At 37.5% G+C, this 24,856-nt stretch overlaps 1 protein-coding gene across 5 annotated transcripts in view; it reads right to left on the reverse strand.

Moving 5' to 3' along the window:
- LOC5578803 (furin-like protease 1) overlaps positions 1 to 24,856 on the reverse strand; it is an 826,626-nt gene that overhangs the window by 74,966 nt on the left and 726,804 nt on the right. For all 5 annotated transcript variants that reach the window (XM_021854005.1, XM_021854004.1, XM_021854002.1 and 2 more), the window contains 5 exons: positions 16,647 to 17,128; positions 16,368 to 16,573; positions 16,082 to 16,268; positions 15,592 to 15,765; positions 15,030 to 15,148 (listed from right to left, as the gene is read on the reverse strand). In XM_021854005.1, the coding sequence (XP_021709697.1) occupies positions 15,030 to 15,148; positions 15,592 to 15,765; positions 16,082 to 16,268; positions 16,368 to 16,573; positions 16,647 to 17,128 (1,168 nt within the window). The remainder of the gene's footprint in view (positions 1 to 15,029; positions 15,149 to 15,591; positions 15,766 to 16,081; positions 16,269 to 16,367; positions 16,574 to 16,646; positions 17,129 to 24,856) is intronic.

The raw sequence follows: 24,856 nt of genomic DNA on the forward strand, positions 1-24,856 counted from the left end.
ACACCATATATCTAAAATTGACGGTTTAGGCGCAATCATTTTTGTCTTCCTAGATATGGCTTTGGGACCAATGTGCATTGTTTTATCATGATCACCTGTGATTTACTTTTTTAAATGGTTTAAACGCACTATAAACAATTCGAAATTGTGATAGAATTCTTTTTAGTGTATTCAAATCCATTGAGCAGAATCTCAATAGAGAAACTTAAAAGTAGATTGGAGTACCTTGTACCTTTTAATTCCGCCCTAAACGCTTATCTTTGACAGATACGCGTATTTTGACTACCACTTGCAATCTTCTCCAGTGTCAGTTACTCGTATCAACTGGTGGATACGAGTAACTGACACTGAAGAAGATTGCAAGTGGTAGTCGAAATACGCGTATCTGTCAAAGATAAGAATTTAGGGCGGAATTATAAGGTACAAGGTAGTCCAATGTAGTTTTAAGTTTCCCCTGTTATAATATTGTTTGTTTGAACTATTATCGGATCCGATATAGATAACAAAATCCGATATAGATTTGCTGACGATATTTTCTACATCTAATATTGATATTATAGATAAGCAGTACTTCGTCCTAGCTCTAGAATGTTGTGAGTATGCCTGACCCAAAAATATAATTTGTCTGACAAGATTTCGATCTTCTTCGTCGCAATCGCTATTATTCGTCGTATCAAACTTGAAATGTTCCACTACGGCCGATATTCGAACTTACTCACAAAGTATGTTTTTAAAGTTGTTATGGTTTGTTACAAGTGGACAAACCATAACAACTTTAATAACACCAAAAATGCAATACAACTACTGTATTTCGATGAATAATTTCAGTTCAATTATCCACTTTACACTTTTTCACCAAAATCGCATGGACGCTGTGTGACGAACTTCACCGGACACTTATTTCCACTATAGAAATCCTTCGTACATCTTCACTGAAGGATTTCATTCCAATCACACGCTATAATTCACGAAATTTTAAGGGGACATGATCCGTCATTGATTTCGGAATTTTCGAAAGCAGTTTTTTCGTTCAAAATCAAGAAAATCTACAGGAAAATGTGTTTACTGTATTCTGCTCTTCAATCGAAACACAGTGAACACATTTTTATCAAATAATTTTTAGTTTTGAACAGAAAAACTGCTTTTGGAGTTTTGATGATGACGATGGCGGAGCGTTGAACGTTAAGAAATTTCCTCAGCCATCGCATATCATTGAGAACGTAAACAAAGTTTTACATCCGTCCGAACTGAGAAAACAAACTTGTACGCATCAATGAAAACGATTCCTTTGATTGTGATTGTTTCACTGCACTGAAGTGTTGTATTTTGACTACTCATTAGATCACAGTGAGCCGTTAGTTTTGAGACGAATCAAAACTGATTACGACCGATATAAAACTTGATAAGACGAATATAGGCAGAGGTAAGTAATAACTTCATTGCATTATTTTCAATAAACGATCGAGATTTATCAAAATCTTATTGCACAATGCGAAAGCCGTCTGTGGAAAAAATAGTCTGTCATCGGTTTGTATCGGCATCATTCACTGCAATACTGGGAAAATTGCAGGTTCTCACTGATCAAAGCTTAATACGATGGATATTAGCACATTACCCTATGTCAATAGTCAAACATTTTCTATAAAACTACAAACTGAAGAAGGAAAATCACTCGAACAAGCATAACAACATTATAAAGAAATCCCAATCAAATGAGAGAAAGAGAGAGACGCCAGTACCCTTGCCACTTTTGGACCCGCTGGACACGAACTGCGAGCTCTGCGTCCGCCCGTAGAACGGCTGTATCGGTTGCAAGCTGGACGAAATCTTCCTCGGTCCGATCGCGTCGATGATGTCCGTGTCGGGGAAGAAAATCTTGGTGTTCGCTCGCGAGGGTTTCCCGTTGGTCACAATCGCGCTCGGATAAGATGACGATCCGCCGCTGCTGGCGATAGTCCCGCTAGCATTGATGGACGACAGTAGTGTGGAAGACGGTTTCACCTGGGATGGTTGATTGGGCGCTGGCGGGCGATCCAAGTCGTCCCGGATCGACGAGTACGGTTTCAGCTCCGGGTAGAACTGCTGGATTTTTTCGTATTGTTGGAAAAGTTTCGGGATGCGGGCGTTGGTTGTGGAGAATCGTTCATTGAAGAACGGCGGTTGCGTGGTAAGGCTGGTAGTTCCCGTGTAGGTTGTGCTACTACCACTAACGACTTGTGACGATGGCAGATTTGTGGTTGAAGTCACCGAGATCGGTTTTCGAGATGATGCCCGGGACGGAGTTTGCGAGTTGCTGTCTTTGACCTGCTTAGGGGCTTTGATAGCGACTTGCTTCTCGTAGATGGTGGAAGACGCCGCATTGAATTTTTCGTTTCGGTTGTAGTTGGAGTTTTGCGACGCCGGAGGTTTCGGCTTGGATGTTCCCGTTTTCTTGTTCCCGTTGGCATAGGCGTCAAATTTCTTACCGTACGAATTTGCGAAAACACCTAATGTGGTTTGACCGCCGTTCGGACGGACGGTCGTAGTTTTAGATGAATTTTTATTAGGCTTGTTTTTGTTCTTGTTTTTCCGTGGAGGCGTCGCGGCAGCTGGAGGCGCTTGGTACATGGTAGTCATACCGATCTGGGAAGCCGCTGGAGTGTACGTTGCATATTGCAGCTGTTGTTTGCGGTTTGGTTTACCAAGACTGCCACCCGTTGCGAAGAAATTCTTCGAGCTGCCCACTGAATAGCCAGCGTAACCGGACGCGGGTATGATGGGTGGCAGCACCGGTTGAGGAGTTGACAGGACACGTGGCACGTTCGGTGGATCGTTAGGATCCGGTGCACCGCTAGTGCCGTACAGTATTAACGACCAACCGCGAATCAATGAGTATCCTGTTGTCGTTTGCGATTAGTGCGGTGTTAGTAAATCCATTAGGCGAATGCATGCATGTACGGTTAACAGGTGAGGTAAATGGGAGTTAATTACAATGATACATATAGTGACACTAATTGCTGTTGGATATCCCTGACCCTTGTGTTTCTGTGTTTCAAGTGGCGGATGGTCGGTGGCATTGTGTCGAAGATTCCGATTTGATTGTTTGTGTTTCCTGAAGTGGAGCTGAAAATTGTCAGCTGAATGATTGATGACTGATTGCGCCGGTGCTAATAAATTAACAACGGGCAAAACCTATCGCTTCCTGCATCGATGTGGATGACGATATCTCCGAACATCAAATTATAGTTCAATCGATTGATGTGACTTTGCGGTGAAGAGCGGTTCAAAATGGTAAATTAGATTTAATGTCATTCGTGCCGAGCACGCTATCGATATGACGTTTGGATAATGCATCTACCTCGGGCTACTGATTTGGGGCAATGAGGCGTATATTTGTTGCTCATCTGGTTAGTTTTGCCCGGCTTGATTTGGCTCGTAATTTGCATGAAGTCACATCGATTTCGATATTATGTTCAATAACATCAGATGAATGTGTTCGTAATCAACAGTAAACAAATTTAGAGGAATAATCTGGTTTGAAAGTTGAGACATCACAAATTTTAGGGAATACCTTGAAACCACATAGGATTTCTGTTAGGAATTATAATATATGTTACTCTTCATTATAACCCTTATTACGTAATAATTGTGTACGCTACAAGGTGAAGAATGATTGAATCATTGATCAAAATCGACACAAATTTAGGCTGACCATACGTACCGTATTTAACGGGACAACGGTACTGTCCCGTCGTTTCATGGAAAATGCTCGAATTGTCCCGTATTTTAGGAAATGGAGAATTGGCACATAATTTTCAATACCAGTAAAACAATAAAAGTAACAACATAACAAACAGTTTTTAGAAATATTTCAGAGTTTATTGTCTTACTCATCTATTTTCCAAGCAATTATTAGTTACTCAAACAGAGTTAAACTTGATCCGTACATGCTTCTGCATAACTTTTTGCGTTTCTTTACTCATATTTATGCCAAAATTGGTGGATTTCCAAAATACGGATCTTCATAAGATAATTATTCTATAATACCTAAAATGAAAAAAAAAAACTATGTGTTTACTTTGCAATTGATTGGATTAACTGTTTAAAAAGTGGATATTTCAATAAAGTAATGAAATATTAGAAAAATTTCTGTGTGAATTGGAAAAATTAAAAAGTGTAACGATTTTTTTTAGGAAATTTTTAAAAAACCGCTGCTTCTCGGAAATCAAAGAATGCGTTTCAAGGTTCTTAAGTAGTTTTTCTTGAATCATACAGACATGTAGCTTGGGATTGCATAATCTGGTTCTGCTAGTTTCCCTCGAATGGCGGTTTCCCGAATGTCATTCTCCCAACGCCAGTTCTCAGAATGCTAGTTCCCCGAAAACCCCGCTTCCCCGAATAGCTAAGTTCTCAGAAAAGTTCTAACACTCATAATTCTCATAACCTTTCGCATTTCAAGGTGATGAACAGTGTGTATATTTGGCAATATGTATTTAGTCGAGAACGATCAAATATCTCCTTCTTTGGTAGCTTATCGATCTTTCTAACTCAACACTATCTCACTACCCGAGCAGAAGCAAAGTTCTAACCATTAAATTGAGATATTGATTTGATTGACATAAGAGATAAAAGATCTGAAGATAATATCAAAATTTTATTCCTGGAACTTCTGAGCCATAGCTAAATTTGATGTTGGAAGATCTAAGGAATAGCTCGCTGATATTGGTGAGATCTTATAAAAGCTAAATATGATATGCTAATAGTATTCCAGGAGTAAATTTTAGATATTATTTTCGGATCTTTTATTTCTTATATCTCTAAGTTAATATCACTTTTGTATGTCCATATCAAAATTTGGTAAACACTTAGATTAAATAACTGGGGTCGGTAAAATTTTACTGGGTTTTGGAACTACCGAAAAAGTCAGTAAAATGAAAACTGTCGCCACGCGTAATTGAAAAAGCAAATTTCACGTTTTATTTTTTATCGATATATGATATAAAAAGAAATCTCTCTGCAAAAATTCAGTGAGAAATCTCTGTTTTTCGATTTCTGACATTTGTTTTAGTTTACTGATTTTTTCGGTAGTTCAAAAACCCAGTTATTTTTACCGAACAGATTGAGTGTGTATTACTTAGCTTTTTTCGCCTGCTCGGGTAAAGACTATTATTGCACTTTTTTGAGCTGCATTGCTTTACAAGGGAACGGGTCATTCGGGGAAATGGCTTCGGTTAAACGGGCCATTCGGGGAAAAGTAGCACAATCGCATAATCTATGGCTTTTAAAAATGTCCCGTTTTTGTTTTTTATTTGTCCCGTTTTTATCTGGTTGGCTTATGGTCCGCCTACACAAATTCTAAAAGTAGAAGAGTTTTTTGAAGACTTGTAAAAAGATGGTGCAAAAATATCGAAAAACATAAACAAAAAAATATTGCCATTTGAATAGTAGAGGGGTTAAAGAGCTTCTTTGAAAACAGGAAAAGCATAACCATTAATCTCTCAAAGGAATTAATGAAAATAGGTCGAAAAGAGACAAAAGGCCTGAAGGACAAGAACAAAAAAAAAAAAAAACAAAGGGTTGAAAGCCTTTTTTCAAAGAGTGAAATTCCATCCTTTCCTTGTCCTTTTGATCTACTCTCCCTTTGACTATTTGTCTTTCGATCTTTTGTTCATAGACCTTTTAAAGGTCAATGTATAAAGTTAACGCTTACACAGGTCAATATAATTCATGGCTTTTGGTTTCAACTACAATATATGGATAAACTTATTTGGGTGCAGCCTTCAAATCTTAGAGCTTAACTAATTACCGCCCACGACTTTTTTTTAATTTTGGATAGGAAAAATGGCTTCATACGAAATTTTCTTAAACAAAAGTAGTTGAAAATTGTCTAAATTTATCGAACGCCAACGTTACAAAATCGAATTGAATCAATTTGTGCTGGATTCGTCGAAAAGTGATGGTGCTCTACTGACACCATGAGCGATGAAGGGATATATAGTGATCTCCTGAAGGTTATACCCAAGCAGGCTCATTATAATATCTCCTCAATAAGCTCTTGAAGCAAGTTCAAGCAAGTTCCTACAATTGAATTCTATGGTTTTTGTATTTCATCCATACCTGCCGTTATGCATGAGCTACTTTGAGTAATCTCATTGAGATCTAATAAATATGGTTCACATCTTGGCTCGCACACAAACACTATTTAGACAGAACTTAAGGTTCGATAATCGTAATCGTAATCGATGATGATAATCTGTCGGAGTTTAATGATAAATGGTTTATACTCAAGTAGGCTCAAACAAAGGACCATCGAATTATGGAACTGATCGAAAGACAAAACGTCGAATCCCAAAACATCGAAAGGGACAAAACGTCAAAGTGGTCAACATTGCTTTTCAGATGTCTTTTTTCACATTACGTTCGAAAAAATATACTATGAATAACGTCTGGCACATAGTGAATTATTTATTCTTTCAGAAGAGAATCATTCTTCGAAGAAATGTGCGTTTCCTTCCTATTCTCTCTTTTCGACGTTTTGTCCCTTCGCCGTTTTGGCCTTTCGACCTTTTGTCCTTTCGACGTATTGTGATTCGATGCCAACCAAAACGCCAAGGAAAACTGATTGTTTGCACCATCATAGTAATCATTCAATTGGGTTTTAGTGTGGTTCATGAAACACCGACTCATGGAGGTTTTACTGTATTACAATAATATTAAAATTATTAAATAAATAAGCTTAAATAAGCTTAAAGGCTGCTTCATCCAAGTACATTGTCTGTTCCATCAGTGTAATCATTCAAAAGTTAATGAATATATGAGTAATATGAGCGTTGAGCATAAAGATAATCTAATAATGAATTCTTCTCTCAGATTTCTTTAAAATGTCTCTACATTTCGATGAAAGGTCTCTAATTTATACAAAATGGTCTCTAAAGGATCTCTTTTCCTTATCTTGCTTGCAGTTAATTCTGATGTCTAAATTCTACAGGGTCTCGAGTAGTTTTCAGAGATTGTTACGAAACTATTCAACTATTCAAGAATTTCTTCACATATTTCTAGAGAAAAGTTTCAAGAATTATCCTAGTGGTTTCTCCAGATATTCCATCTGGAATACTTTCTGGGTCTAATTTAAGAGATTCCTCTACCACTTCTTTTTGAAAGGAGCTTAAAGGAATATCTCCAGAATTTGCTTTAGGAAATACTTGAGCACTTCAACAGTACTACATAACTTAACGCTAGCTCAATAACAATAAAGTTTTCTCGAAAAACTTCTGATCCCGACGCTGGCAGCACTGAAAGCGTACATATCGAATCAGAAGGTAAAACCCCCGATCGAACTCTGAGCGCACTAAAATGACACCAGCAGGAAATGTCATGGATCAAGGGATTCCTGACAGACAAACGTCAATGCAGTGAAGATTGGAAAAGACGTTGTAAATCCTTCGAATATGATGAGTGAATTTCAGGTTGTAATATTTCATTTTGGAAAGCTTAAATTATACGTCTTACTTTGAGCACAAGTGTGTTAAATTGAACTATAATATCTACTTCGTAAGTTTGCTGAAATATTTGGATGTACTTAAAAATTATAAATTAATTCGCTTAAATTTAGACAACCTGAAAGGTTCTGATAGAATTGTTAATCCTTAAACTACCAGCGGTAAAAGGTATAGTCGAGTAAGTTATTTTTTTTTACTTTTCTGATGTGCCGCGTAAAATAATATTTATTGGGATAAATTAAAACTTGAAAGACCAGATTGTAGGTAATATGAGCGTTGAGCATAAAGATGATCTAATAATGAATTCTTCTCTCAGATCTCTTTAAAATGTCTCTACATTTCGATGAAAGGTCTCTATTTTATACAAAATGGTCTCTGAAGGATCTCTTTTCCTTATCTTGCTTGCAGTGAATTCTGATGCTAAATTCTACAGGGTTTCGAGAAGTTTTCAGAGATTGTTACGAAACTATTCAACTATTTAAGAATTTCTTCACATATTTCTAGAGAAAAGTTTCAAGAATTAACCTAGTAGTTTCTCCAGATATTTCATCTGGAATACTTTCTGGGACTAATTTAAGAGATTCCTCTACCAATTCTTCAGCAATTTTGAAAGGAACTTAAGGTGATTATAGAACGAAGCCACACCTCAAATTTTCAAGAGCACAAGACTCGAAAACCGAACCGCGTTTTGCGTTGATAATTTATCCCACCAGCAAGCAAGCAATTTGATTGATTTTCTACGCGGAGCGCTGTTTGGTTCTCAAATCTGGTGCTTTTGAAAATTTGAGGTGTGGCTTCGATTTATAATCACCTTAAAGGAATATCTCCAGAATTTGCTTCAGGAAATACTTGAGCACTTCAACAGTACTACATCCAGTAATTTTCTCAGGGGTCACTTTGAAAAGTTTTTCAAATACTTTTTCAAGACTTCCTCGAAATATTTTTTCAATAACTCTTTTATCAAATTGTCCAGCTGTTGCTCTAATAGATCTTCCAAAGATTCCCATATAATTTTTAATAATAGTCGTCCAGAAATTTTGCTTTCTTTCAAGAAACTCAACAAGAATTTTTACGCCATTTTGTCCACATTCACTCCAAAAAAGTTACAAAAATTCCTCGAGTGGTTATTCGAGTAAATCTATTAGGAACATTTCAAATACGACATGTAGAGTGTCCATTTCCCGGCCATTTTAATCGGCCCGGGTTCGGGACAAAAATCTTTGCTATGTAGTAACAATGCAATTCAGTAACCTAACCTGATGAAGTAACCTAACAATAATCAAAACTTAACTTGATGGATTACGGGTTTGCTATGGATTTTTTCAAATTCTCTATAACATTTATGAACGGAAGTATGATAAAAACTTAAGTTAAAATTTTAAATCAATTTGAAAAGTCATAAAACTTTAGAACAAAAGAAACGATTAAAGATCATTGAAAATTATTGACTGAAGTATACTGCCGTGAATCGCAAGGCAGTCCCATCTACATTTTAGTCAAAATTTAGTTGATATCAGTTTTCATTATATCTTCTAATGATCTTTCAGCTGTACCAACGAGAAATCACTTTTATTTCAGTAAAATTAGGAAAAAACACCAAGTTGAATTCATCCATAATGAAAAGTCATGCGTTTACTTTCAGTCCCACAGCATATTTTCGCCTAGTGTAGCACAAAAATGGATCGTTATTTGGTCATCTTTATAAGTTTCTTGGAAAGGTAACGAAGTGAAAAGCAAATTATGAAAGTTTCATTGAGAGCGAAACATTTTCCAATCTCCTGGAATTGGCTGCAATTGGCTAATGTTAAAAAGCAAAGCATTAAGACTTTGCAACTAGACAAATAAAAATGTGTTTCTTACTTGGTAAATTGATTTTCTCATGAAAATAATCAGTCGTTTATTTGTATGTTAGTAAAAACATAATGTAGAACATCTTTTTCATTATGCTTTTCTACTTTATTAAATAAGGTTGATAGTGAGGAAAAATGTCATTGTTTTTCATTGAAATTTAGTGGTTTTTCATCAAATTCTACGTACATTTCGGGAATCCCGGGATTCCCGGGATATCAGAAATAAAATCCCGGGAAACGGGAAATCCCGAAATTTGTCAAATCCCGGGATTTTTTGTCCCGGGATTTCCCGGGATGGACACTCTAGACATGTGTTTCGTTATTCAGTTTCCCTAGAACTTTTTCTTGGGATTTCCCCAGCATTTCATCAAAAGATTACTGCAGTTCTTCCAAACATTTCTCGATGGATTTATCAAAAATGCATGGAATTTTCGAAAGTTCATTTAAGGTTCCACACCAGTTGCTATTAGTACTCTGATCATTCCTACACAGTTTCTTAGATATTTCGTTTTTCAAGGAGTTCCTTCACAATATTGATTTGGTTTTCTTTTTTTTTCAATTATCTTAGCAATCACTCTAGAAAATCTTCTAAAGGTTTGTGAAGGTTCCTCTAGAAATCCTTATATATCAAAAATGACCTAAGAACTTACACAAGTTCTATCATAGTTTACTCTAAGATTTGCTTTAGAAATTCGTCATGAAAAACTCCTGGGAGAATGCTTGGACACATCTTTGAAGACTTCCCTAAGAAATTTCTAACAGTTTACTGCAGGAATTTCCAAAAAATCTTAAGCGCTATCTCTGGAGTAATTCCTGATCCTAATCTTTAGAGAAATTCCTAGTCAAAATATTAAAGAAATTTTGAAGGACAATTCTGTAGGAAATCCTGATAAACCCCTGGAGGCATCTCAGGAGAAGTTTCTGGTTGAATATTCCAACGTGTTTGCAATGGGAGCCTTGGAGGTTCTAGAAAAACCGGTGGGAGAATCACCGGGAAAAAAACCTTGAGAACTAAAGGCTTTCTTGAAAAATATCTGAATCTTATATGAAGTAATATCTGATGGAATCTCAGGTCATTTCTGTGGTTATTTTTGGAAAAATTCAGGTTGTATTTTGAGATAACCAAAACAAAATTCTAGGACGAATTAGGAAAATTCTTGAAGTTAATTTACATGGGAAAGAATCACTGAATGAATCCCTGAAGAAAAAAAAAATGCAAATCTTCAAATTAAAATATCGATTTATCTATCTAACCTGAAAAAATTTTCGGAGCTATATCTGGATCTTTGGACAAATACCTGAGATAAATTCCGGCACGATCATGGTCAGAGCTTTTACAATCGAAATAAAATACATTATTTTATTAAATACAATTTATTTGAACAGATCTTGAGCTTTGATATTGTTAGCACTTTGCTTTCAAAATGTTTAGAAGTGTAAATACACTTAAAAATATTTTTAAATTTCATTAGATTGTTTTCGTTATATACAAATAGAGTATTTCTAGAACCTTTATAAAACCTCGAAAATAACTGCAAATATCAGGGAATTCCATTGTGCTAAATGAGTAGGCACCCTGAAAACCTACTAGAACTACAATATGCGTTAGTATTTTCCGTATTCATTAACTTCCGAGAGTTATTGTGTACGGTTATAGATTTGCAATAAAGTCCTAATAACCATAGACATTTGTTCAGCTTCAAATTGGATAGATAGGACTCTGCTTTATAACAATAGATCCAATCAGATGTTGTATGTATTTTTTTTAGAGTGCATTTTACTCTCTACCATAATGATTGAGCTTGTGAACTTGCACACACTACTTAATAAATTTATTCATAAATATGATGAACACAAAGAAAACATTTCTTACATATAATTATAGATCAAATAATTGCCAGCTATTCATAGAGCTAAGTCAATATGCAAATTTACTTCAGTGCATAGTTCTCGGCAGTGATCGACGTGTTGTGACGTGCAAGTCTTAAGTTTTGAACAATGTTGTGGGGAAAATGTTTGTCGAAAGCTGGGAAATAGGAGATGTTCAATGTTTAAGTGTTCATGAGAAGCGCAATGATCAAAATTGCGCGTCGTTTGCAAAAAAAAAATACCGTGACCTGCTCTAATTCCGTGTGTTGCCTAATACCGTGTATTTGGGAATTATGTGGATTTCTAGCATATTATATTATTTATTTTTCTAAATGATTGTCACAAACGTTAGCACATTAAGTAGTATTTAGAAAGCCATGACAAACTTGAACTAAAGTTGCACACACAAACAAGCAAAAATAATGTTAGAATGTAATCGCCTGGTGCCAATACACGGTATTAGGGCACGGTTGCTTATGGTTCCAAATACCGTGTTTCAGTAATAATTCCAAAATGGCGAAGTGAAATATATATTTTATTTCCCGAATCAATCATGCAAACCTCAATACGTTCTTCGATACAAAAGTTTTATTTTTGATGCGCTTCGTTCGTTCAATTGAAAGATGTTTCAAAATGTGACTCAGCAGTCGGGGTCAGATGCACGGTATTTGGAACACTGGTATGTTTAACAACATCAACTGTAACTATGGTTAAAATTTTCAAAATGGTTCAAATTATATTTTTTATGCATAGTATATAAAACGGTCTACTATATAAAACACAAAAGACTCGAAAATAATCATACGTTATTTTTATCTGATCGATTGAAACTTGAATTTTTTTAACCTCACGGTAATAGAGCATGTCACGGTACAACGTTGTAAAAAATTGTTTTCGAAAACTAGCCCAATATGGAGGCAAGACACAGAAGAATTGTGGGGCAAGCTAGATCATGGAAAATGGAAAATCATCGGGACAGTAATTAACTTTCTAAAGAGCTTCAACCAGATTAAGAAAAAGACTGTGTCTTGATGTTTCTCGTTAGACAACATATCAATTTTCGAAAAGTTGCCCGCGTAAAAAAGTTAAATAAGCTAATAAGCTTTTGAGACGCCATGAAGAAGCACGGATTCGCTTGCAATAATATACGTTGAGGTTGGATCATTATTTGAACAGTTTAATGGTAATTGAACAACTATTTAATTTCAATAAACTCTGGTTTTATAGTTATGAAATCTCAGATTTTCTCTTTTCGTTGAAGATTCGATTAAGACAACACATTTATGATACATAAGCTGCCTTCCAAATACCTGTCGTAAATATCTATTGAAATAAAGAAAAAAAAAAAAAAACATTGTTTGGTTCTTCAATTATGATACATAGTATAGGATTATGCTACTTTTCTCCGAGCATCACTTCCCTAAACGCCAGTTCTCGAATAACTCTCTTCACCATTTGCCATTTTCCCGAATGACTCGTTTCCCCGAAAAGTGATGAAGCCAGATCAAAAAGGATAAATCAAGCGTGTGCTGGAATAAGGGCGTAAGCATTAGCGTACCTTGAACTCAAATCTAGAGGGGGTTTGACGCTTTTGATCAAACAAATCCCTTAAGTAAGGTGCATACTTAGCAAGAGAGTTTAAATTTTCTAGGGGGGCTTGAACTTTTGTTTCGCATGATCGATTTCTCTTGATCGATCCTCTTTTCTGTGAATAACGGTGACAAGATGCGGGTTTTTAAGCATTTTTTCATCTCAGGATGCAAGATTGCATCGCGGCCTAGCGTCCTGAAGTGAGAAATGCTAACAACATCTTGTCGCCTTTATTCACAGAAGAGAGGATCGATGAAGAAAAATAGATCATGCGACTTACGCCCTTATTCTAGCACACGCTTGAAATGATATTATTCAGTGACATGATGCTGAACTAGAAAGAACGATAAGAAATCAGAAAAAGGAGATATTAGGTCATTCCTGCCCAAAGAAATATTGCCAAATATACTGAGGACAATGAAACTCGAAAGAGATATCGATGAAATAAAGCACAACAGATGATCGGTTTTTCACCACTTTGAAATTAATTAAGTCATAACAATTATGGGTACCAACAACTTTTCGGGGAAATGGACTATTTGAGGAAACGGGGTGATGAAAAAGGGGCATTTGGATTAGGGGAAACGACATTCGGGAAACATTCGGGGAAAAAAAGCCATGAAAAAAATCATTAGATTAAGTCTACTAAGGTCGAACTTTCACAAGAGCGAACAATATCAAAAACATGTATAGCATTCTCAAACAAGAAAATTTTTTTTTAAATAATTTTTGGAGGATTTATTTGGAAGAAATGAATTAATAACTTAGAGACCTTTCTTAGCCGAGTGGTTGGAGTCCACGGCTAGAAAGCAAAGCCATGCTGAAGGTGTCTGGGTTCGATTCCCGGTCGGTCCAGGATCTTCAGCTTTCAGTTAATAACTGTGGAAGTGCTCATAAGAACACTAAGCTGAGGAGCAGGCTCTGTCCCAGTGAGGACGTTAATGCCAAGAAGAAGAAGAAAGAATTAATAATAAAGTGAAATATGATTAAGTAATTCAAGAACATGAAAATATAATTATTACGATTAAACAATTTTAAATAGAATTAGCAATAGTCAATCAAATCAAATTTCAGATTGTCAAGAGGAATATAGAACAACAATCTGAATATAAGCAAAATTTGTGTAGAACATTGATATAATTAGTAGAAATTTGGTTACATTATTTACTTTATCACACCCTTTTATCAGTAGTCATCAGAAACCGTTTTTAAAAGCTGAGCTGAAGGTACGAACGACTTTCAGTAACCATATTTACCTATAGCATTATTTTTTGTACCAATTCTGAAACTACTAAGAATGCACTTCAGACGATTTGTCATAGACTGCGTTTAAAGCACATATCGGATTTAATGATAATGAATAGTGGTTTGTATTCGCAGAACAGGACACATTTTATGCAATTTTCATAAAATTTAACCAGGAAAAAGTTTATTGCCAGCAATATAACCACTTAGTTGTCGAAGAAGCGGTGACCCAAACAGCACACAGTTTTACGTTTTAGAAGCAACCACGCGTCTCCATCGCCACGCTTTTTCGCTGTTCATTTCTTCTGATGTTCTACTGGCGGTGCGGAAAAGTAACCGCCAAATGCTTAAGATTCTACCTTTGATGTTTCGTTCCTCTTCGCTGTTGGACATCATCCATCCATTTCTTCCACTTCAGGAAACAAAGTTAACATCCAACATCTCTCGGCATCGGCGGTGAAGAGAACACAGATCAAAAGCCACAAGAACCTGTCGTCGCCACAATGCCACCGACCAACCGACCGACCGTTGTTTGGTTCGTAGTTTTGAGCAAAGTAATTAGTTTGTGTCATCCCGCTGTCGAGCAACACACACATTGCATCACATTTTCTGCAAGAACACATGTTCCTAGACCATCTTCATTAGACTGATGCAAATTTTGAAGTTTTGGCTCTCCTATGCTTAAACGATGTCAATTATGATTGATAACATTCTCCCGAAATTTGAAATGATTTGGAAGTTCTTATGCAAATTACTATAGAAAATGCCAAGCGTAAATCATTTTAAACTATTGTGAAAACGTTGTTTGTCATAATTGGCATCATTTGAGCGAGGGAAGCCAAAACTTCGAAGTTTACATCAGTCTAATCTTCATATAGCTGCAACCAAACCACCATCACCGCAGCCACCAAAGTTATCCCGCTATATGGAGCCTGCCGCCGTCCAGATGGTGGCCATGGCTCTATAATATGTAGGTAGTGTCATATCAATCTCTCACCTAATAGACGGCCTTCGTTGTGGATCTCCAGCTGCCAGGTCCCGTGCGGCGCTTCGCCCCATGTGTGCACCGACATGAAAGGCCACTGATTGAAACCGGAACGAGATAAATCATGGGATCTGCGAACGGAACACGGAAGTTAGATTGAACCATCCAACGGATGAAAACGGTGCCCTTGAGCGCACGGTGGGATGGAAAGCAATTATTATCGAACTTGCATGAACTTCTGATCTTTTTTTACTCAAACTTAGCCTTGGTAGTCCAGATTTTTTTTTTATATTCTTGTCGATTTCTCATTTATAGGTTATATAGCAATAGCAAAATTATCGAGTTTCAATAATAGTTGCAATTGACGTCAACTGCCTAAGACCAATTTGACATATCTTGAAGCTGAAGGAATTAAGATGTTTCAAAATGAGCATACTAAATGATCAGCCTATGGCAGTATGCCACATTTTATTTGCTGCTTCAAACTTACTGATATACCCAGCTTTCCGAATTATACAAATTTCAAGTTCGATAATAACTACGTTTCAGAACACCGCGTGGCCATCGTTCTTACCTAGGTGTCAGCAGCGTGACTCGGGTGCCGGACGGCGAGGTTAGGAATATTTGAATATCGCCCCGTCGCTGGGAGGTCAGTGTTATTTTCGCTTGCACATGCTCCAGATAGTTGACGCCCTTGCAGTGCTCCACCACGAGCTGTAGGGTGACTTTGGTGCGAGGTGGAATTTGCCTGTTACACGGTACACAACGACAACGGACGCACAGTGAAAAGTTAATATTGTTCATCGATGATGGAAGAGTGGTAAAAAATAAATGACATGCATCTTGCGAAGGACGCACAATGGGACCATTTTAGGAAGAGACGATCAAAACCTCTAATGGGTCTAAGATGGCGTTTTAGCGCATCGGTGCTTCCAGAGAATGTATTCAAAATGTTCTTCTACATTTTTATACTAAATAATTTTGAGGCTAGGTAATAGGGTATACTCGACCAAAAAAAAAAAGGCTTTAAATTTTTAGAGAGTTGTTTGTGGAACAATACGTACTTGTCCAGATGGGGTGCGTTGATCTCGCAGATTTGCTGCTCCGGAACGGTTTTCCATGTACGTGCCAGCTTCACCATTGCTGCGGCGTCCATCAGCCCGTAGCCAAACGAGTGAGATACTCGTCGACCGACGCCGTTTTTTGACCACGTTGGATCCTTCAGATTGCCTGGTTTAGCCGTACGGACCACTAAATTACAGCGCGAACGAAATGGTGAAGAACACAAAAAATAGGAATGTGTATTTGGTCATGTGCTTTTCGATAAAATGGGTTATTTATGTTGCTTACCTATGTGCTGTAGATCTCGCCACGTGAGGTTAGGATTCGCCTCCAGGACGAGAGCAGCTATTCCGGCTGCAAGTGGAGCCGAAGCCGACGTTCCCGTGTGCGATGACGTACAGGAGTGATGTAAATCGGTTGTGATCACCTGTTTTTCATTGGTGTTACCGCTGCTATAAGTGGTCGCCAGCGTAGAGCTGCACATTTCCGAAAACCTAAAGCAAAAAACGTAAAAACCATACGTATATTGACTGTTCTCATTTGGTTCAACCTCGCATTCATCCTTACCAAGGCACCAATCCTTCCTGCGAGGCGCTAGAAATCGACAGGGTCCAGATGGAGTTGGTGTACCCGTCGCAATTGCAGTTGTCGTGTTCCCGGCCACCGTTTCCCGAGGCCCAGATGAAAATGGAACCCTTTCCGCCACGTCCCTTCCGGACGCCTTCGATGAAGGCCCGCGTCGCCATGTCCCCCGGACCATCAACGGTTTTCCCGTCGTCGTCCGGTCCCCACGAGGCACTGTAGATGTCGATATGTTGCGAGTTCAGACCGAGCGATTTCGCTTCTACCACGTCCGTAACGTCCCCGTCGAGCATCCGGACACCACCGACCCGGGCACCGTACGCAATGCCCACGGCGCACTTGGAATTATTAGCCGTGGCAGCGACCTCACCGGCACACCGAGTCCCGTGTCGGTTCGAGTCCGTAAGGTCGTAGTGTGGCATCGGGTCACCGTCGTTTCCGTTCACGTCGTACGATGCTTTGGGGTCCTGTTTGGAGGGTGCGAGAGATGAGAAGCTTGTTAGGGAATCGATATTGAACGGGGCAATGGTGTTAACACATAGAGTTCATAATTTCTTACACGCATTCATTCTTTTTTTGTAAGTCTTATGGTCTGCCAGTTTTTCTATGAGGTTATGTTTCTTATATCTTCTTTTTCTTGGCATTCGGTCATCACTAGGATAAAGCCTTTTTTCAGCTTAGTGATCTTCTGAGCATTTTTAGTTCCAATAATTGACTGAAAATTTTCTTTGCCAAAGTTGCCATTTCCATTTTGCACGATGATAATTATGCCCAGCGTAGTTTCCATTTTGAAACGATCCTGAATCGAACCCGGAAACCTTCTGCATGGCCTTGTTGGTAGCCGTAGACTTCACCACCCTTGGCGTAGCTAGTATTTTTCTCTGGAGGGGGCCTAGCAAAGTTTTGTTTTGCAGAAATAACGTTGGTCACAATAATCAAGATTTTCGTAGTTTGCATAAATTTTATTTGTTTGTCATTTTGCCTGACATCGATGCACATTAGTGACATTTGTAAATTAATATTTTCACTACAGAAAATATTCCTTCATTTCCATCATCATTCCAGTAAAAAATACTTAAAGATGTTTTCCAAAGAACTCACGATGAATATTCCTTGTGATTCTTCCACGAACTTTCCAGGTATTCAACCATGTTTTTAAGAGATTTCTCAGAGAATTCTCACGTGAATTTATTCACGAATTTTTTCCGTACTTTTTCAGCGCTCATTCCCGAAAGCAGTAGATTTTATTTAAAAGACTTTTCCCGAAGTTTCTTTAGGCTTCCTGAGTTTACTTAAAAATTTCTCAAGGTATCTCCGACGAGAATGTTTTAGAAATGTTTTAAACATTTCTCTAGGAATGTTCTCTACGCGCTTATAACATATACATATTAGCATTTGTTGGTTCAAAATATAATCTAGTTATTCATTAATAATTTGTTGTTTAAAATAGAAAGTTCCATAGGAAGCACCACTCAAGACAACGGACTAGCATACAACGCCTAGTGGTACAGTCGAATTATTGCCTGACGAAAAGTTTTCCGGACTGTAATGGGAATCAAACCCACGTTTCTTCGATCGATGCGACTCATGCTTAGTTACACTAACCTCACGGTCACGAAGCTCACTTAAATTTTCTGGAATTATTGAGGATTTCTCCAAGAAGTTTTTGGAGTCTAACCACAATTATCTTCAAGATTCAAGCAAGGGTTCTTTCCAGAAATTTTTCAGAGTTCACTAACAGTTCTTCCAAATTTGCTTTTGAGGTTCTTCCTGAAGATTTTGTTCAGATGCGTTGAACAATTATTTCGTATATTTTTCAAGGATTGCTTAAAAAATTCGCAGCAAAAATTGTCCAAAAATGGTTGCTTCCCGCATTTCTTCAAAAATCACTTGAAAATAATATTTTATTTTTATTTTTTTCAAAAATGCCTACCTGAGAATGCGTAAAACGAGCCGGTAAAATGTTCATCATATATTTTCCCTTCTTTTATATGTCAACTATTCTTTCGAAATATCTTGTTGGCAATTATCTTCTGCTCATTCTTTCTGAGACAGTGTATGTTTATCAGCTCAGTGGGCACTTTCGCAGTTTAAGGGTTCATTCACAAATTCCATGACGCCAAAAATGGCCGTTTTTTCACCTACCCCCCCTCTCGTACCATTTTTTGTACGGAAATTATACATATTATATACGGCCACCCTCAACATTTTTTGCCCCCTTAAGCATTACAAAATTTGTGAATGAACTTTTAATATAATAAGCCTTTTATTGACTGAGAGCTTTCATTGTCAATTTACCATTCTTGTACATGTGCCTCTATGACCAGGGACGTCAAGGAAATGTTCAATGCACATAACCCACAATAAGGCCTTGCTGAACAGCTGCGCGATCACCGGTATTTGGACTTCTTGGTGGTGTTCATATTTCAATTTTGTTTTTAAACAAATATTTTTCTTTCTTATGAATATAGGTTGGGTTCTTACAGTGATGATTCACGTCATAGCTGCAAACATTTCACCAGAAATTTGCCCTTCTTTCTTAAATAGGATGTTCTTTCAAGTTTTCGTTGGACATGCTAGTCACTAATATTTCCGTTTTTTTTTTAAAGAAAAATATCCTGAAAGCATTCACAAGTGCATCCAGCTATAATTCTATTCAGTAATTTTCCCTTTTTACCTTCTTGTATTAAAAGAGACAGATCTCTTATGCATTTGCTCACCACTTTGCTGGCATCGTTATTTCTTCATTGTCTCGAATAAAAAACAAATTGTGGTTATCTCATCGAAATTCAAAATAATGAGCTCACAAACCAACGAAAGTTTTTACTGTAGCGGCAATCAGAGGCCGCCGTTTTTCTAACAAGTACAAGTGTATTAACGTTTCGTTGCTATATCGGAACGGTTGCGTATCAGGTTGGTCTTTGGGCGAGTTCCGTAGAACAACACTTGCAGCGACTATCTTAAGGTGATCTTCCATTACCATCGTTTACGGAACAAAACCTTTGAGAAGATCTTAATGCTAGTAGACCGACACCTACAAAAATGAATAAAGGACGTACATGTAGACATTATTACATCCTAATTTTGTGCAGAATAGCTATAAATCCTTTTCATAATTAATTTACCATTCTTTTCAAAATAGGCTGTTCTTCAGAGCGTTGCAATGTGGCTGTGTGAATCTCATCGAAATTAGAGGACAAATCCAAACAAAACTTAGTATGTAAAAATTATTTGTTGAAAAACTAGCTACTTTTCTATCTTCTAATATTTAAAAAATAAATTGTTGGGTCAAACTCGTTAAATACTTATAAGGAATCGTACAATTATCTCCCCGCTCTCTAGTTAGAATAAGTCTCAAAATGTTATGCATTCGGGGTAATGGCGTTCGGGGTAGTGACCCATTAGGGGTAGTGGTGTTCGGGGTAATGGCTTTCGGAGTAACGGCGTTCGGGGTAGTGCCATTCGGGGTAGTGGCGTTCGGGGTAGTGTCATAGAGTCGTTCAAATGTTCTTTCATATCTTTTACGCGAAAATCCTAAAATGTTACGCGAACCTTCATGGATTTCTTTAGATAATTATATTACTGTTTCTCCTGGAATGTTATCCTAGGATTCTTAAAAAAAAATTTCAAAGATTCATCGAACTATTTTTCAAAGATTTCGTTCATGAAAACAGCACTAATGATTTTTCTGGAGATTTTTTGAAAGAAATGATTTACTAAAGTATTTTGCGATTCATTCTTGAACTTCTTAAAAAATCCTCCAGAAATTTCATCAGCTATAATTCTGGGTTCTAAAGATTACCCTGTATTTTTTGCGAATGCTTATCCCGGGATTCTTTCATAACAACTCTTTAGAAATCTATCTACTCTCCATTTTATGTTCAAAAACTACTCCAGGAATATATTTTTCAGAGATGTCTTTATAATTTAATTAACGAAAAACTATCCATATAAAATTTATATCAGATTTCTATAGTAACACATGAGCAATTCTCGCTGAAACCAGGCCGCCATCGGCACCCATCGTTATAATTCCAATTTTATGTCACTGATCGTTAGTTTTCGATAAAACTTAAGGGTGGTCCTTTCGGTTTTCTCAAACCTCTGGTGGACCCCTCGTACGCCAGCTAGCTAGTATTTCTTCACGTGATATGCCTCATATGTCCCTTGGAACACATAGCTAACCTAGTTACATCGTTTAGAGAAAGGATGTAGCTTTGATTTGAAGTTAAAACAATTTTGGCGGCCATTTTGAATTTGGCTGCCATCTTGAATTTTGTTAGAAAAATAGTTTTTTTCACCATTAGCGCACCGCTAGTTTTTAATTCTGAGATCATCATCAGAAATCTGAGGAAAAATTGCGTAAGATAGGCTTCAAAAACTAGGTGAGCAATGGTATTTACCCTATGAAATGAACAATTTTCTAAATCATATTCGATGATTTTGACGTATATGGCGAGTGCAATCAATGCAAACATTATTTTTTGTACTACAAAGAAACTTGTACAATCGTCGGTGTATTATTCGAGTCAGATGAAGAATAGGAGTATTATTTTGAGTGAAAAAATCTGGCGACCATCTTCGATTTTGATGCCATATTGGTTTTAAGAAGTAGAATGAGTTTTCACCTTGTTAGCACTCAACATAAATGACGATATACAACACAGAAAAATTGTTTTTTTTTTTTAATTTACTACAATTTGATTTTTTTTTCAGGAATTCCTGATGGACTTCCATCAGGACCTGATGGACTTTCAAAAATCACTATTTTTCAAAACTTCAAGAGTTTATCCTGTCTTGCTTTTTGAAATAAGAAAAGATTTTTATACAAAGTTCTTTAAGGAATGGAAGAAATGCAAATGGAAGGAATGAAAGAAATGCGAGGAAAAACTTTGAAATTATTAAAGATTAAGTTTTTTTTTTCAAGTTGAATCTGGAAACATATTCCAGAATCAATTTGTGTACAAATAAAGACATAGAAGGAATGGTTGTCCTCCCAGAGGAATTCAGGTTGAAAGGTCGAAAAAATCTTACAATTTTATTTGACTGTTTATCAAGCAAAACCTCTGAAGCTACCTTTCGGTATTCCTTGAGGAATGGAAAGCTGAAATTTGCCTCCCAGAAGCTGTAAAAGCTCACTCTCAGAAGCTGTAAAAGCTTCCTACAAAAAGCTGGAAAAGCATCTTTCCGGAAACCAGAAAAGTATCATCCAGCTTCCTCTCAGATGCTGGAAAATTTCCTATCAGAATCTGAAAAAACTTCCCTTCAGAAGCTGGAAAGGCATTCTCCAAGAAGCTGGAAAAGCTGCCTACAAGAAGCAGGAAAAACCTTTTTACCAGAAGCTGGAAAACCCTTTCTCTGAGACTGGATAAGCTTCCTCCCAAAAGCTGGAAATGCATCCTCCTAGAAGTTGGAACAGCTTCCTTTTAGAAGTTGGACGATCTTCTTTCCCAGAAGCTGGAAAAGCTTTCTCCCAAAAGCTGGAAAAGCTTCTTCCAAGACGTTGAAACCCCTGGAAAAGTTGCCTGGAAAAGCTTCCTTCTGAAAGTGGGGAAAGCTTATTTTCAAAAGCCTGAAAAGCTTTTTCCTAGTACATATCTAAAAAAGCTTGCTCAATGAAGCTGGAACGCATCTTCCCAAAAAGCTGGAATACAACCTCCCAAAAGCTTGAAAAGCTTCTTCCTAGAAGCTGGACAATCTTCTTTCCCAGATGCTAGAAAAACTTCCTCTTAGGAGCTGGAAAAGCTATTTATCTAAGCTCAAAAAGCTTCCTCCCGAAACTGGAAAAGCTTCCTTCCGAAGCTGGAACAGCCCTTTCCCTAAGCTGGAAAATCTTCCTCCCGAAGCTCGAAAAGTTTCTTCCCGAAGCTGGAAAAGCTTCTACCAAAGCTCAAAAAGCTTCTCCCGAAGCTGGAAAAGCTTCTCCCGAAGCTGGAAAAGCTTCTCCCGAAGCTGGAAAAGCTTCTCCCGAAGCTGGAAAAGCTTCTCCCGAAGCTGGAAAAGCTTCTCCCGAAGCTGGAAAAGCTTCTCCCGAAGCTGGAAAAGCTTCTCCCGAAGCTGGAAAAGCTTCCTCCCGAAGCTGGAAAAGCTTCTCCCGAAGCTGGAAAAGTTTCTCCCGAAGCTGGAAAAGCTTCTCCCGAAGCTGGAAAAGCTTCTCCCGAAGCTGGAAAAGCTTCTTCCGAAGCTGGAAAAGCTTCTCCCGAAGCTGGAAAAGCTTCTCCCGAAGCTGGAAAAGCTTCTCCCAAAGCTGGAAAAGCTTCTCCCGAAGCTGGAAGAGCTTCTCCCGAAGCTGGAAAAGCTCCTCCCGAAGCTGGAAAAGCTTCTTCCGAAGCTGGAAAAGGTTTTCTCGAAACTGAAAAAGCTTCTTCCGAAGCTGGAAAAGGTTTTCCGAAACTGGAAAAGCTTTTCCGAAACTGGAAAAGCTTTTCCCGAAACTGGAAAAGCTTCCTTCCGAAGCTGGAAAAGCTTCCTCCCGAAGCTGGAAAAGCTTCCTCCCGAAGCTGGAAAAGCTTCCTCCCGAAACTGGAAAATGTTCACCCGAAGCTGGAAAAGCTTTCTCCCAAAGCTGGAAAAGCTTCCTCCTGAAGCTGGAAAAGCTTCCTCCAGAAGCTGGAAAAGCTTCCTTCAGAAGCTGGAATAGCTTCTTTCAGAATCTGGCAAAGCTTCCTCCAGAAGCTGGAAAAGTTTCCTCCCAGAAGCTGGAAAAACTGGCTCCCAGAAACTGGAAGAGCTTCCTCCCAAAATCTGGGAAATCTAACTTCCAGAAGCTGGGAAAACTTCCTCTCAAAAGCTGGAAAAGCTTCCTCCCAGAAGCAGGAAAAGTTTCCTTCTGGAAGCTGGAAAAGCTTCCATTAGAAGCTGGAAAAGTTTCTTCCTAGAATTTGGAAAAGTTGTAAAAGCTGCCTCTAAGAGGTGGATAAGTTTCTTCTCAGAAGCATGAAAAACTTCTTCTAGAAGCTTGAAAAGTTTCCATCAGAAGGTGTAAATTTTTCTTTAAAACTGAAACAGCTTTTATCAGTAGCGTGGAAAAATTTTTCCGAGAAGCTTAGTAAAGCTGCTCTTATAAGCATAAGGAACCTACCCTCAGAAGCTTGGGATAGCTTTTTTAATACTTCCAAAGCTTAATGCATCTACTCCTTAAAGCTTGATAGTGCTTCTTTTTGGTTAGAACTTTGGTGGAAGACTGTATATTTGAAGACAGTATATTTCAAAATAAATATCAAAATAGATTCTTGAAAATTTAAAAATGAAATTAAACGATTCTTAACATTAGTCGGAATGTAATTTACCGGAAGACAGTTTACTGGAAAACATTTAACTGGAATGCATTTACCGGAAAAGCTAATCTGACGATCTTTATCAATGTGGTTGCATTTCAATTCTTATTTGCTTTCTGTTATGTTTATCATTGCAAATTATATAAATGAAATAACACAAAGATGGAATTGCAGTTTCAATATTAGTTTCAGTCAATATGATCAAATAGTGCTTCTAGAGTTCTACAGCTCATTGGTGGGACGTATAAAGTCATCATCGCAAAATTATTCAATTATTGTAACCATTTCTCTCCAATTATGTCGAAATGAAACAACACGTGGCATTTGATACCCTCGATAACCGACGAAAACAATGCTCATCACAATCTAAACAATTACCGTGGCATATATGAACACAAAACCACGTGTTAAAAACAAAACTCCTAGCTAGAATCCACACAATAAAAGTTCAATTAGTTTTGACACGTCCCTGTTTACCAAGGAAAGATATAAATCAAATCTAAAATTAACAGCAACATAATCAGTTTTGTGTAGGTCGGGTATTATGCTGCAATTAAAACGAACCCGGTAAGCATCCAGCCTAGCCTGGCAGATAATTTATCAAGTTTGTTCGATTAAATTGGTATACATTATTGAATGATTAAAACGGCAGCAATACGATCCGGTGGTAATTTATTTCGAACTATATGTTAAATTGATGTGGTTGTCCAACTTCGATTTATATTAATTTCACCGCAGACGTTGTTGGGCAACCTGTTTGAATATTTTTGCAGACATACATTGTTTTGAACAGAATACTAATTTCTGCTGATGAAATGCATGCAATTGACTCTTGAAATAGTTATATAATTTTCTGATAATAGGGTTTTGCCGATGGAAACTACGCGGTCAAATTAAAGCCTAATATTTGATAAATAA

This window comes from Aedes aegypti, chromosome 3, assembly GCF_002204515.2.
Source record: "Aedes aegypti strain LVP_AGWG chromosome 3, AaegL5.0 Primary Assembly, whole genome shotgun sequence".
NCBI classification, from domain to species: domain Eukaryota; kingdom Metazoa; phylum Arthropoda; class Insecta; order Diptera; family Culicidae; genus Aedes; species Aedes aegypti.